The following is a 15,201-nucleotide window of genomic DNA, read 5'->3' as shown; positions in this document are numbered from 1 at the left end:
TGCTGCACAATCCAAGCACTCTCTGTGTCACCAACACTTTTGAAACACATTATTGTCTTTGAAACACTTAGATTTAAATCTTTTAAACTGTTCTGCTTTTTTTAAAACACCTTCTGCCTTCAGTCTGAACAAGTATGCTACAAACTGTTTTTCTAAATTGTTCAGCATTATGATTCTATGATAAATGCAGAAGCCTTGAAAAAATTCATGGATGCTGCTTCACAATGCAGATTTTTATTAACTATAAATTATTTTTAAAAATACCTAATATATGTATTTAACAGTTTATAAAGTGACTGACTTAAAGCACTACAGACAAAACATAACAGCTGACTGAAGTTTGGCTTTTTGTTATTTCTGTAAAGATACCCCTTGTTCACAAACATATATGAGTTTGCATCCTCTTATTGTAGCTGTCAGGAAAGTCTGGTACAGTTTGAAGGTGCAAATACATCATTAACATTAATATGGGCCTTTTTGTTAGGTTACAACTCAATATTCTGATTTGTCCTATAAAGTTCTTTAAACTCTGACACCGTTTAAGCCAGCTATCATTTCTTTACATTTTGCTTCGGAGAAGTCAGATTCTCATCTGCTGTGTTTTTTAAAAAGTGCTCTCCGGGCTTTATGAAAGTCTTTTGCTGCAACCTGATATCACAACAAGGCGTGTATAGACATGGCAGTCCACCATGTCCATTTCACGCTTTTCCTCTACAAAGGATATGAGGATGAACAATATAAAATATATACACATTTAATTTACTTAAAGCTTGTTACGAATAGAAACAAAGAGAAAATGATGTTAGTACTACTGCTTATTTGGCAGTAATGATGTTGGAGAATGTTTCAGTTTCATTTCTTGGTCAGAATTTATTACTTATTAAGGTGTAAAATCTTTGAACTTCTTCCAAAGTGCATTTCAGGGTTGTTGCACTGGACCCCAAGTTGAGACCTGTCAGTCAGCTGGTGAGTGTTTCTGTCTCTCCTTTCCTCCTTGACTTTTATCACTCTGAGTTTATCAGTCAACTTGCACTAACAAATCAATAGTACAATTTGTTTTTTACTTATTCTGTGATAACTCTAACAAGCAAACACTTGGAGTATACAAAATAACATAAAAAAAATCACATACTGTTGAAATTCATTTTATGTTCAATTGTGTTACGCGTTTAATATTTTTGAATTTCTACCAAGCCTGCAGTTGGATAGAGACATTGGTAGGACACTGTATGGGAAAATCATTTCCTCTAACAATTTTCTCACTTTTGTTCGTTTTGATTTTTTGCCTTTTAGTGCAACATCATTGAACTCGAGGTAAGAAAATATCCACACATCATTTTCTTTTCTTTTTTACATTCAGCATGTAAATCTAATAGATTTGTTAAGGGTCTAAACGTTCCTTAAAGCCAACAGCACAACAAAGTGCAGCAACTCTGAAATTTATATGCTGATTCTGATATCAGTGTTTTACCGCGGTTTTTGTTGATATATAAACAGTATATATTGTGTCAGGTTATTTCTTACACCTTTACATTAAACACACAGCACTGATAATTAAACTATTTTGTATAATTACAATACAAACAAGTAGAAGAACAGCTAACAGGGAGCCTAACCTTCACCATAACATATCAAAGCTGGATAGAGAAGAACATGGTGCTTTAGCAGAAAACTAAAAGTATAGCTTCAAACATTAGTCCACTGAGGGCACTCATTGGCTACAGTCATTCCAATTTCAGTGCGTGACATGAAGGTGGGAAAGATGGGAACTAAATGGAAGAAATAGAATATACCAAAAGATCAGGAGGTTTAGGAAGCTATACAACATTATATTATAAGTAGAATGTAAGAATAGCTCAAGTATTGAATCCGTTTTTCAAAAGGCTGAAAATCATAGACAGGATAAAAGATGTCTGTAGCTGCTGTGATGTTGTCTCTAAATTTGTGAAATCCCATTATGAAGCCTTGAGGTGAGCAAAAATCTGCATCTGCACAGGATCATTATCACTGTATAATCTGTCATGATCCTGGGTTTTTTTGCCCAGCATTTTCCATTTTCCTTGTGTTAGTTGTGGAGTTTCTGTCTGTTTATATTTATGTTCATAAGTCACTTCAGTTTTCTTATCTTTAGGGTTCTCTTGGTCTTGTCTCTGTTTCCTCCCCAGCATCTCCTTTGTTATTGTGCCTCCCGTGCAGTCTTTCATGTCAGGTTAGGTCTGTTAAGTTCTGTCTCTCGCTCTCAAATTCCCAGTCGTGTCTCGGTCTCCATGTTTTTGCCTGTTCCCCAGCCATGTCTCCGTGTCTCTCTCACTCCACCTGTTGCCTGTGTTTCAGTGAGGACAGATTATTAGCAAGAATGAACATGATTTATTGCTGAGTAAATCGGAGCTTAGACGCTGGTGGTGGAGATGAAGGTGTCTTGAATGGAGCTTGAGTGATGAGAGGTGGGGATGGGGATGAGTTGGATTGCACAACAGCATCTGCAAAGGAGAAAAACAGATGCACAGTGAGATTTAAAGTATGCGCTATGAATGCTGATTGGCCTGGAAAAGGCTGGAGAAGGTGATTGGACTAGACCAGTGATGACACAAACAGCTTGGAAACGTGGGAAAGTGGAAGTACAAAACTCGAGATTCCCAGCACCTGGAAGCAGATAGATGTGAGACCATCCATCTTCCTTGATGAACTTGCGCATAAGCTTCATTTACTCAGTCTGCATCTTAGTGTGTGTTTCTTGTACTCCCTGTTTTACTTTGATAGTCTCCTGTCTCAGCATGTTCACTTTTGCCTCCCGTCTTTTTTGTTAGATTACGTTTAGCTGTGTTCCCACCTTCGTTTGCCCTTGGTTTGTGTGTATTTATGTCTGCATCTCCCCTCTGTTTCTTGTCACAATCTTGCTCATTCCCTGGCTGTGTGCTCTGTCTGTTTCTTTGGTTCTAGTTCATTCCTGTTTTTGTTTTGTATTGCTTAACTCATTCACTGCCATTGACGTCTATAGCCGTCAATGGCAGTGAATGAGTCAATGGGTTTAACTCATTCACTGCCAATGGCTGGCAGTGAATGAGTTAAGTCCAGCAATAAACTCATAAATTTTTGAGTTTAGTTTTTGTCTGAGAGTTTGTGTTTTGGGTCCTCCATCCTGCCTGTTTCACAACACCATATGACATAACCTCTTAAGCCCCAATGCCAAACCTATCTCCTGTCTTTTGCCCCCTTATCTGGGGCGTATGGGCTTAAGAGGATAACCACTTTGCCAAGTTCCAGAAGAAGACCCAAACTGTCACACTTAAATGGAAAAAAAATAATTTAGGATTTCCAGGAAACGTTTGATGCACAGATGACACACAGATTGAGCTGTTTGGTCACAATGACAAGAAGTATGTTTGGAGGAGTTAAGCTTTCAAACCAAAGAACACTGTACGAGCTGTCAAGTAGCAGTGATAGCATCACCTGTTTTGCTTCTCCTGGTACTGGTACATTGCACAAACCAGATGAAATAATGAAGGAGGTTTATTGTATCTCCAAATTCTTCAACTTCACCTTTAGTGAATAGCTAGACAGCTGAAACTTGGACACAATTGACTGCTCCAACAAGACAATGATCCCAAACACAAACTAAAACTGAATGGATAAGGCAGGCTTACATTACTTTCTGAAAGCCTTGTTCTTAATTCTATTAAAAATGTCTTACTTCAACCTTAATTCTACCAATTCTGCTAAGAAGAACGGTCAAATAAATGACCTGAAACCCTGCCTCTCTTCTCTACTCCCACTCATCTCTGCTATCATTCAACTTTAACAACCTCCTTCTAATCTAACCTCCATTTCTAAAATACTTGAAAAAACGGCGCAGCTCAACTTCTTTCACACCTGGTTAATAATAATATCTACAAGAGATTTCAATCTGGTTTTCACTCATGTCACAGTATAGAAACTTGTAGCACTTATGTGGGTTTATATACAGTACCAATGGATAATAACCAAGGTGATGAGTAATTTTCCGCTGGTATCAGAAGAATAGGAAGGACTCTTGGAGCTCTGGTACATGAATGACAGAGAAACAAAACACAGTTGTGTGGCTTTAAAGTAACTTTAGTAATTTAAGCTATTTTAAGATTTTTTTCAAGAGATTTTTGTAACCAACACAGAATTACAACATATGTATAAAAATTTCCCCCCAAAGTAGCAAAAAAATAGAATAAAATAAAATTGTGCAGAAGTAAAGAATTAGTCTTTAAAGTCCAAATGGTACCGGTGGGGCCCATGACAAATGGGTGCATTGCAACAGAGTCCGTCCAATGAGAAGTGCGTGTGTGTGATTGTCTGTCCTACTGCACTACTTGTACAGCAGAGAATTGTAGTCTATCAATGTGCAAATGAGTGTGCGTGTAAATGTATATCGTCCCCTAGGATCTGGGATTGGCTCGCCATCCGGTGAAAACTGGAACACTCTGGGATCTGTAATTGCTGAACTGGTCCTTGGATTCGTCCCATATAAAAACCTGACCTATAAACAATGGTCAAATATATGTCACAACCAATTTAAGAATAACTCTCACAAATTACAGTACTGTCACGCTGCAGTAACTACTGTTCAGATCAGCTATCATCAGTTCAATCATTATCAGTTCAGGCATGTTGTACAACATTAAAATATCAAGGTTCAAAGTTCACAGTATCAATTTTCAAAATTCACAGTTGTAACCTTCAGTAAGAGTCAAGATTTTCCACAAGGCTTCAAATATTCAGGAACTATAGTTGCCACTTTTATGGTAAACATTCATCACATCCATCAGAAATAAACTCACTGTATATATAATCACAAATAAATAAATAAATATATTACTCCCTTGAGAAATGGAGCAATATGTAAATGCTTATCAGATCTGAACAAAATACAAATAATCAATTTCAATAACATGTAAACACAAGAACTCAGTCTGTAAATAGGAGTATTAAAATAGATGTGCTTAATCCACCTTGTACCATAGGCCTTCTAGTACACGTGGAAATACACTAAAAATTACCTCAAAGTATTCAATACTGAGTGTAGTAAAATAACTTGTTTTTCCTTTTTGTTTAGGATGATTTCAGGAACTGGATTACAAACTCCTTTACTTAAAGTTACTAATAATCTTGTAATCGGAGCTGACTCTGGCCTTCTCAACATTGTCATCCTTTTGGATCTGAGCTCAGCCTTAGACACAAACTCTCACTACGTCCTTCTGAGCAGATTTTCCTCTCTTGGCATCTCTGACACATCCCTAGCCTGATTTCAGTCATATCTCCTTGACCGCTCCCAGTTTATTCAAATTAAACATTCCATTCTCATCTATTGCCAGTCACATCTGGTGTACCCCAAGGGTTAGTCTTAGGCCCTCTTGTCTTCATAATATACATCCTCCCTCTTGGTACCATTTTCTGTGAATTTGATCTTCACTTTCACTGTTTTGCTGATGACACCCAGTTATATCTCTCCTGCAGACCTGGTTCTTCCCTCCCAGCTTCTTCCCTTACAGAATGCATATCTGAATTGAAATCCTGATTCAGCTCTAATTTTCTTAAGCTTAATGAGGAAAAAACTGAAATCCTTCTTATTGGCACTAAATCCAACCTTTTGAAGGCAAATCATTTCTCACTCACTACTGATGACTCCAGAGGTTTTCCCTTCACCTCATGTTAAGAGCCTTGGTGTCATCCTGTCCTATAAATCGCACATCAATAATCTCAATCGTTCTGCCTATTTCCATCTACGCAACATCAACAGATTACGTCCTTCTCTCTCCCACCAGTCTTTGCCCATTCTTGTCCATGGTCTCGTTACCTCCCGGCTTTGGTACTGTAATTCTCTCTTACATGGTCTCCTCCAAAAGTCCCTCCACAAGCTTTAACTGGTTCAAAACTCCACTGTCCGCATTATTACCAGAACCTCCTCGTACCAGCACATCACCCCTGTTCTTCAGGAACTTCACTGGCTCCCTGTGAAATTCTGGATAGTGTACAAACTTCTTCTGCTCACCCTCATAACCTTGCTCCTGCTTACCTTTCTGATCTGTTAAGCACTACCTCTTCTGCCTGCTCACTTCGATCCTCATCTTCTATCCAGCTTGCTGTGCCTTCTTTCCGCCTCACGACCATGGGAAGCAGAGCTTGCAGCTGCTCTGCTCCCAGATATAAGAAACATTGGTTTAAATCTCAACTCAAAACCCATCTGTTCAAATCTGTATATTCACTGTGAATTAATTGTTTGCTAATTTTATATTGTGCTTTTGTTTTTATTGTTCTTCATTTGATCATTGTTCTGTTATTTGTTTTATTGTTGTTTATTTGTTGTTTGTTAAGTGTCCTTGGGTGTCTTGAAAGGCGCTTTATGAATAAAATGTATTATTATTAAATATCCACCTGGAATTATACCAGAAGATTCTTGATGGCTACCGATTAGAGAAAATACAAAATAATTTATTTTTTCTGTATAGTCATTTCAACCTGGAAAAATAATAATAATAATAATTTAAAAAAAAAAACGAAAGTCACTATGACATTTTTCCCTATGATAACTTTATGTAACATTTTGATCACAACTTTATATTGCCTATACTGGAGACCAGATGAGATGCAGTAGTCCAGTTCTCTCTTATACCAGGTTATTAGACTTTAATTTGTTTGTTTTTCACTCAATAAGCAGAAATACATACACCAATATATGCACCAGACAACCTTTGGGGTTCACCAACATATTCTTTAATATGCAAACAAGTGCAAACAATTGAAAAGGTTAAGTTGTACACGTACTTCTCTTGTATTTAACAGAATCCCAATAAAAACAGGATTGGACAGTGGTTAAATGAAACATCCAATAATAAAATATTGCAGCTTTCATACTCCTTGAACTCTGAGGCCCATGAAGGAACGTACAAAATAATTGTCTCTGTGGGTGAAGATAAATTTGTTCACAAATTCAAGGTGGAAAAGTATGGTAAGTCAGGTCTTTAAAAATATCTTTTGAAATTCTGTTTTTAAATATTCTTAATATAATGCAGATGCGAACTTTGATATTTTGTCCCCAGTTTTACCCAAATTTGACATAACAGTAAATGTATCTGAAGAAGTGAGTATTGGCCAGGAAGAAGTTGATATTAAATCATGTGCAAAGTAAGTAGGAGTCCTTTCTTGACAAGTGGCAATTTAGATCCTCACAAATTGGAGTTTTTTTTAATTTTTGTTTTTATTTTAATAGGTACACATTTGGACAGCCTGTTCCAGGAAGTATTACAGTTACGATGTGCCGACTTCTTGAACGCTCTATTTCCTCTGCTAAGAAACACAAGACAGAGGCTCCCTGCCACACAGAGACCAAACGGGTACAGTTGTTCCAGTCTCAAATTTCTCCTGAAACAATGTGCAGATAAAAGCAGACCACATGCCCATGCAGAAGATTTCTGTATGTCAGGAATTAATGCAGTACTTTATCATTATCTTATCTATCTCCAAATTTCGAGAATATAATGAGTAAAATTTCAAGTTGAACTTGAATTTCAATTAAATATTTTTTAGTGTCCTTAAAGCATTTATTTTTAATTCTGTATTATAAAATACCCGGTTACAGATTCAGTAATATTCACTGTTGTGCCCTCATTATTTATGAATGCTGAATTGTAGCTATCACTTTGACTCCATTTTTTTTCTGCTGTTATGAATATGTTCTGTGGCTCATGCTTGTGTCAGTGTGTCAGCTCTTAACAAGCTAACTGATTAAATAATGAGTTTAAGTCATTTATTCCATTAGTAACACTGGTAGAGCTACAACTGGCTTGAGCGACTGCAACAAAGTCCAAATTGTTGCAACCTGCTTAACCTCCTAGAACCTGGCGTCCACATATGTTGACATCAAATTTTGGGTTGTCTAGACCACAATACTAAATTTTGCTCTACACGAGCCTGATTTTCACTTACAACGACATTATACTGCCACTGTTCTATTGAAATTAAAACGAATATCCTTATATGTGGATATCAGGCCCTTGTAGAGCAAAATCAGTATAAAGATAATTCTTTGTTTTTACATTCATCAGGTCCCAATCAGCCCAAATAGCAAAGACAAATTAAAAATGCATGCCATGAAAGACTTCGGGTCTTAGGAAATAAAAGTATGATGTAAGCCTTTTTAAAATTATTTATATTTTATTGTTTTGGAATTTCTAGGCTGATGGAACAGGCTGTGCAGCTGTTACGTTCAAGATGTCAACCTTCACCAAAATTAACAAAAAATTCCTTAAAGATAAGCTGAATGTCATTGCCAAAATGGAAGAGGAGGGAACAGGAAAGTCTTGCAGTTGTTATTTTTCATTTTATTTTAATTGTTACATTTTTTTTTAAATTATAGGTTATTGTGCATTTGTGGAAATATGGCATGTGCATTGTTTTAACATTGAGGTTTCGTATTCAGGCATTTCACACAAACAAGAAATGAAAATAAGAATTTCTTTTGTCCTTGGAAAAGCATCTTTTGTTGATGTTCCCAAGATTTGGGAACCAGGATCAAATGTGGAGGGAAAAGTAAGTTCAAATTTGTGCTATGTAATTTAGAATGTAGTGTAAATAATGTGGGTTTTAGTAATGAAACATTGTGGTTTGAACAGGTTAAAGCAGTTTACTACAATGATACACCCATTTCCAAAGCACCTGTCTACCTGTTTGTGGGAGAACGTTGGTCGGAACGCTTACTAAAAAATCTAACAACTGACAGCAACGGTGTCGCTGAGTTTTCATTCAGCACAGATAACTTTCATGAAGATATTAAACTCCATGTAAGTAGATAATTACACTGAAACTGTAGTTTTTAAGTCAGCATTGGTAAGTTACATGACAATGTTTTCATTGACTTAATATGATTTCTGATGTCGCTTGTCCAAGGTGCTACAATAGTAATTAGTGACTATAGTGAAACTGTTAAGATTATTTTACATTAGCTTGCTTCTAAAACCCATCTTTGAGTGACCTTCCACAGTGTTTTCTTCTTCATCAAATTATGTATGTTTCTTTTCTACAATTCAGGCAGCCCTGACACCAACCCTATACTTCCAAAGCCATAGAACTCCTTTTTATGATTTAGGATTTCACACAGTGTATACATCCCAACCTCCTTCTCAAGATGAAAAAACATTTAGCTTGCTGAAGCTGAAGATGAAGGATAAACCCCTTTCCTGCGATGCAGAAGAGGATATATCTATTCAGTACACTATAGTGAGGGAAACCGCAGTTTACATGGATGTGGTATATCTGGTGAGTTATTGCTTGTCACAAGTTCATCCACAGTAAAAAAAAAAGAAAAAAAAAGAAAGGGAAAAAAAATTTAAAATCTACCAGTTTATCGAATGAAACAGAAAGAGTTTATTAATATATTCACCTCAGAGAAAGTGGTTTGTAAATGCTGAAGAAAAAGCAACACATCATCTGCATAAAGACTAATTTTATGTTCTACATTCTTGCATTTTATTCCCTTAATTGCTATAGCCAGATTGCTGCTGCTAGTTTGATAAAAAAAAATGCAAACAATGAAGGGGAGAAGGGGCATCTGAGCCTTTTGCCCCACTGGAGACAGAAGCTGGAGGATGTTCGGTCATTTGTCCAAAGTCCAGTCAATTTTCAAAATACAAGACCACAAGCAGACTGCACTGTCTGTTTCTGAATAACTCCCGGCAGGACTTAAAGCTGGGAGAGACGCAAAATGCACAATGTTACAGCTGGATTACACATTTTATGTCATTTTCTTCTATATTCTTCAGGTGTTGTCCAGAGGAGCCATTGTCATGCAAGGATTTAAACAGATTAAATTTAAAGATCAGTCAGGTATGTAAAGACTGGCTCAAATCATGAGTTCATGAAATTCTTTTGTAATATCAGGTATTAAATCCAGTTACCCTTTTAAAAAAAGTTTGGTGATTATTAAAATAAAACTGATATTATAGCTATTTTTGGTATGCTTGTTTGTTTCAGTGAATGAGGGTGAGGTGTCCTTTAAATTGAGAATTTCTACTGACATGGCACCAGTCGTCCAGATTGTAGCATATGCTGTACTTTCCAGTACGAATGTGATTGCCCACAGCGCTGACTTCTCTACTGAGAAATGCTTCAGTCACAAGGTATATGTTGGTGTAAACTGTGTGCAGCTGTACTAGATATATTGATTAGTGTAAGTTAAGTTTAATTATATGAAACCATGACATACAAGAAAAAACCCCTCAAAAAACTTCAATCAAAGTGGAACAGACTCCCTCCCAACAAGGAAGCCACAGCTTTAGCAAACATCGAGTGGGCAGTGTGTCACAAGTGCCTGGAGGTCAGTACATGGACAGGGACCCAAGAGCAGATTCAAGCACAGGAAACAGTGATAAGGTTTTCACAAGTTCTAAACACAAGAATAAATACCGAAGGAGGGATACTTGGCAGGGCGTCAAATATGGCAAAACTGTGAACAGAGGGCTGGAGTTCCCCAGCCTGACTTGGGACACGTGGAATATGGGATTTATGCGCATGAATGCAGGGAGCCTTAACTTTATTGCCGTTCGGCTGATGATGGCCTTGATTTCATAGGGACCAATGCTGCGTGGGGCCTGCTTGCGGGAGGTATTTGCCATAGCTTTTGCCCCGGAGTATACCTGGGAGCCGGAGTTCTCAATCGATCTGCATTGTGGCGTGGTCAATCGAGAACCTTGAGCAGCACTTCCTGAGTCCAAGTCGAGATGTCATGCCAATGTAGATATTGGACTCATGGAATGGCGAGCTCCACCTCCGGCTGCAAAAAGAGGTTCATCAAGCAGAGCACAGTGGATAGTTTCCTCCACGTCCCAGGAAATTAAACCGCTCCTGTACTGGAGGCATAAACCTCTACTATGAACACAGGTGAACACCTGCATTCATCTGTATTAGCGAATGCAGGTGAATGCAGTTTTGGCCTGTTGTGTACAGATGAAGGGTATCTTGGTGAGGTGAGTGAGTGGTTCTGCTACCTGACTGTAATTCCAGATGAAGCAGCAGTAAAAATTGACGAATCTGAGAACGTTTTTTTTGAGATGTGGGAGTGAGACATTCCCTAACAGCTTGGACTTTTGCTGGGTCGGTCTTCACCTGCCCTCCTGCCAGGATGTAACCAAGAAAAGTGACTGAAGATGAATGAAACTCACCTTTCTCCACTTTGACGTATAACCGGTTTCGAGAAGGCGCTTCAGCACAGATTTGATCTGGACCAGATGTTCCTCCAGAGTCTTGGAAAAGGTTAGGATGTCGTCTAAATACATGAACACAAAAACGTTCAAGAAGTTTCTCAGGACCTCATTAACTAATGTTTGGTAAACTGTGGGAATTTTAGTGAGACCAAACGGCATGACCAGATACTTTGAGTGACCAAAGGGGGACCAGATGATAGTCATTGTGTAGATTTAACTTAGAAAAAGTGGTGGCACCATGAACAGGTTCAAAAGCTGAATTGATGAGCGGGAGAAGATATTTTCTTTTGATCGCAATCTCATTTAAACTTCTGTAGTCAATACAAGGACTTTGGGTCTTGTCCTTCTTAGTGATGAAGAAAAAGCCTGCACCTACCAGGGAAGAGGATGGGCAGATGATGGGACTCTCGAATATACTTATCCATGGCTTCTCTCTCTGGCTTGGACAAGTTGTCAGGGTGGCTGGTTGATGGTGCAATCATAGGGTCTGTGGAGTGGACGTGCCTTATGTTTACGGAATACTTCATGGAGGTCATGATACTCCTTGGGGACTGAGGACAGATCTGGTGGTGAAGGTTCGGCAGGTGATTATAGAGGCAGTTAGCAAGGCAAAAAAAGGCTCCAGCTAGTAATTTGTGTAACCATTCAATATGGGGATTATGTTTCTTTAGACAAGGGTAGCCAGGGACAGTCACCAGAAGTAATTTGGGAGACTGGTCTGGTTTGATGAGTAATATGGGAAAAATTGTTTAAAACTGTGGCTAGAATGGGAGGGTCGGGTAGAACAGAGGCAAGTGCAATTACATAGCCAGCTACGTAGCCTTTTCTCTCTCTCAGGCGATCCTGAGAGAGAGGGAGGAGGAAATAAACCAAATCCTTGAACGATGTGGGCTCATCATGAGAAGCTAACTCATAAATATTCCCAGGAGCACATGATCAGGCCAACCCACCTGGGCAGCTGCCATGCAGAAATCGATGACAAACTTAGCTATGTTACATCTAACTTGACTTCAAGCTCCAAGCTGCCCTCAGAGATGAGGTGGGCAACGGTCTTTTAATCTTCCCTTGAAACTCATCATAAGAGCAGGATGAAAATGAATGTGATGACAAACACGCCTCAACCCATACCAATGCTTTACCCCTCAGCTTGCCTACCACTTACGAGAGCTCAGAGGTGTTGTCAGGGATGGAGTGTGGTGATTGAGAAAACATAAGAGCATTGCAACAGGAAACCCTTACAGCAACCCTGTACCCTGGTGAATGGCTCAGGCTGAGAAGTGTTAATGGCAGGTAAAGTTGGGGCAGGTCCTATGGAAGCGGGGAAAGGAGTGGAAGTGTGCGTGGAAGTGGTTTGGCTGGGAGTGAAACTGAGCTGGAGTTCTAATAGTGAGGCAATGATCTTTTCTTGAGTGTCACCAATAGATTTGCATTGTATTTCTAGGAATTGGACTGACTGTTGATAATTACCTAGTATTGAACCCTACTTCGAGATCGCTGCCTGTATTGGATCTTCTGGGTCCATTTTTCATTAGGCTAATTGTACATAGCTACATGTCTGCGGTGCCAAAATAAAAGCACCAATTCAAAATGTGGCTATTAAAAAAATGCATTTTATTTTCTTTTTGCAGAAATGACCAAAATAGAACTTTGGAAACTACAAAATCAGATAAACTAGTTAGTACATGGATGAGGACCCAAGAGCCGATTCAAGCATGGGAAACAGCGATAAGGTTTTCACAGGTTTTATTTTCTTAAACACATGAGTAAATAGTGTCACAAAGGAGGGATATTTAGCAGGGAACCGAATGTAGCAAAACTGAACATGGAGAAAAGGTAAGGGAAGCTTGTCTGGAGAGGTGACTAATACTGAAATAGAGTCTTACTTGGCAGGTTTGAATCGCTAGGTGTGCATCTAGAATGGTGAGCTAGTGAGAGGGTTCTGACCTTTCTTTTCTAGAGAGCCAAGAGAGAAAGTGGCAGGAGGACAGGCGGAAGCGGTAGAAGGATTAATCCTGAGTGGCGGATGTGCAACAGAAAATGCTCCTTTAACAAGGAGAATGATAAGGCCTGTTACCAGCGTGAGGTTAGCTCGAAAACAGGTGGAGAAGAGATGGGGGACCCTGGTCTTAAATGCTATCTCACTGATTGCAGTGAGGATGAGGGGAGCAGATCAGGTGAGATGACGAGGACGCCACCCCAGGGTAGATACTGGGCAACACAAGAAAAACAGAGGAAAAAACACTTGAGCTCACCCAGACTATGACACAGTGATTATCAAACCTGAACTCCAAAAACTACATAAAAGCTAGTGAATGGTTTCTGTGTGATATAGGCTTGAACTTTTGTTCTTTTAAAACCATTAAAGTTTAGATGGTGTAATACACGCTTTGTCTGTGTCAGGTGTCATTGGAGTTCACACCTTCTTCAACTGTGCCAGGAGAAAAAACCAACATGGAGGTGACGGCGCTTCCACACTCTTTGTGTGGTTTAAGTGCCATCGACAAGAGTGTCCTCATCAAAGAGCCTGAGAATATTCTGGATGCAGATAAGGTAAGTGTGGTCTTAACCACCTTATACATCCTTGACTCTCAGGCTACGTCCACACTAGCCCGGATACATTTGAAAACGGCGTTTTCATCTGAAAATGCACCGCGTCCACACTAGCGTTTTCAGTCGTTTTCACAGCTGCGCGTCTACATTGAAATGGATGAAAACGCTTACGTTCCAGTCCTGCGCATGCGCAAAAGCGAGTGAGAATTAAAGAATTTGAAGAAAAGCTATCTGGAGCATGTACAAAGTGATATTCATCTTTTTTAGGGCTGTCAAAATTGAGAGCAATCAAAACAACTGCTGTATAATGCACTCCGCTATCTTTGTTTATTTGGTCACATGACTGCATCACATGACTAAAATACTTCATCGTTTTAGAAAGTCTGCGTTTTTGTGTGTCCACACTGCGACAGGACAGCTGCGTTTTTAAATGTATGCGTTTTCAAGAGCGTTTTCAAAATGCTGCATTTTTCCTTGAGGAAAGCGCAGCGTTTCAGTGTGGACGGGGGGCCAAAACAGAGAAAACAATGCGTTTTCAAATGAAAACACATTAGTGTGGAGTAGCCTCAGTCTCTTCTAGTGTCATAAGTAGCAGACATTATATGAAGGCAACATGGATCTTAATTTGTGGGGAAGTTCTATAATTGCCAAGACAGAGATTCTCCTGCATCTGAAGAGCCAATCAAAACTGAATGATATCAACTATGAGGTTCACATCTGTTTACCTGTCTCATGGCAGTTCCTTGCTGTGTAACCATAGCATCTATTCAGTTTACTGGTGTGTTGAACCAAGACCTGTGTGTAACTTTAAGCATGGTTCGTATAAGTTAAACTTTCAGGTGAACAAAAAAGTCTTTAAAATCTTACTTTTGATAAATAACCACGTGGAGGTGTTTGCAACTTGCACAGCCTAGTTGTAAATCTTGCTTCTAGATAGGCTTTTTTTTGGTCATTTAGAGGTTTTGTTCTCTACCTATTTTTCTCTATTTGTTTTCTTTTTTGTATAATACTGCATAAAATTGTATAAAACAACTATTAATACAGTTCAACACTTATTCTGTTATAAAGCATCCTGAGACAGTGATAAAAACATTTATTTGGCTACCTGTCATAAAAAGGGAAAAAAGATAAATATTTTGGAACGCTGTCAAATAACAAACTGAATTCACATTTTTATACCCAGATTTCAGCTGGCAAACTCAACTTAAAATGCTTTTTTCTGTTCAGAAATTCAAGTATATAACTGTAATTTTACTAGCATCCCCAGGCTTCTACCTTTCTACCTATAAAACCCGGAGAGCAGCCAAATGGCTGGTAGGCTTTTAGCTAAGCTTTAGCTTCAGCCAAGTGGAAGCTAAATTGGCTAGTCATTCATATGTATATTAGGTTGTTACCTGGGAATTCTGGAGGGAGGGGAGTGGGGGTG

The 15,201-nt window shown here is 38.7% G+C and overlaps 1 protein-coding gene across 1 annotated transcript in view; it reads left to right on the top strand.

Annotated features, from left to right (window-relative positions):
• Nucleotides 1-15,201, top strand: part of LOC102194506 (alpha-2-macroglobulin-like) — a 93,274-nt gene that overhangs the window by 1,099 nt on the left and 76,974 nt on the right. Inside the window, exons 3-14 of the mRNA XM_013915394.1 lie at nucleotides 914-966; nucleotides 1,294-1,314; nucleotides 6,811-6,976; nucleotides 7,068-7,152; nucleotides 7,238-7,361; nucleotides 8,203-8,332; nucleotides 8,447-8,556; nucleotides 8,640-8,811; nucleotides 9,059-9,282; nucleotides 9,786-9,849; nucleotides 9,997-10,142; nucleotides 13,626-13,775. Coding sequence (XP_013770848.1) covers nucleotides 914-966; nucleotides 1,294-1,314; nucleotides 6,811-6,976; nucleotides 7,068-7,152; nucleotides 7,238-7,361; nucleotides 8,203-8,332; nucleotides 8,447-8,556; nucleotides 8,640-8,811; nucleotides 9,059-9,282; nucleotides 9,786-9,849; nucleotides 9,997-10,142; nucleotides 13,626-13,775 — 1,445 coding nt within the window. The remainder of the gene's footprint in view (nucleotides 1-913; nucleotides 967-1,293; nucleotides 1,315-6,810; nucleotides 6,977-7,067; nucleotides 7,153-7,237; nucleotides 7,362-8,202; nucleotides 8,333-8,446; nucleotides 8,557-8,639; nucleotides 8,812-9,058; nucleotides 9,283-9,785; nucleotides 9,850-9,996; nucleotides 10,143-13,625; nucleotides 13,776-15,201) is intronic.

The sequence above is a fragment of the Pundamilia nyererei genome, unplaced genomic scaffold (assembly GCF_000239375.1).
Source record: "Pundamilia nyererei isolate P.nyererei 1_Seehausen unplaced genomic scaffold, PunNye1.0 scaffold00298, whole genome shotgun sequence".
In the NCBI taxonomy this organism is placed as follows: domain Eukaryota; kingdom Metazoa; phylum Chordata; class Actinopteri; order Cichliformes; family Cichlidae; genus Pundamilia; species Pundamilia nyererei.
This window is presented reverse-complemented; position numbering and strand designations above follow the sequence as displayed.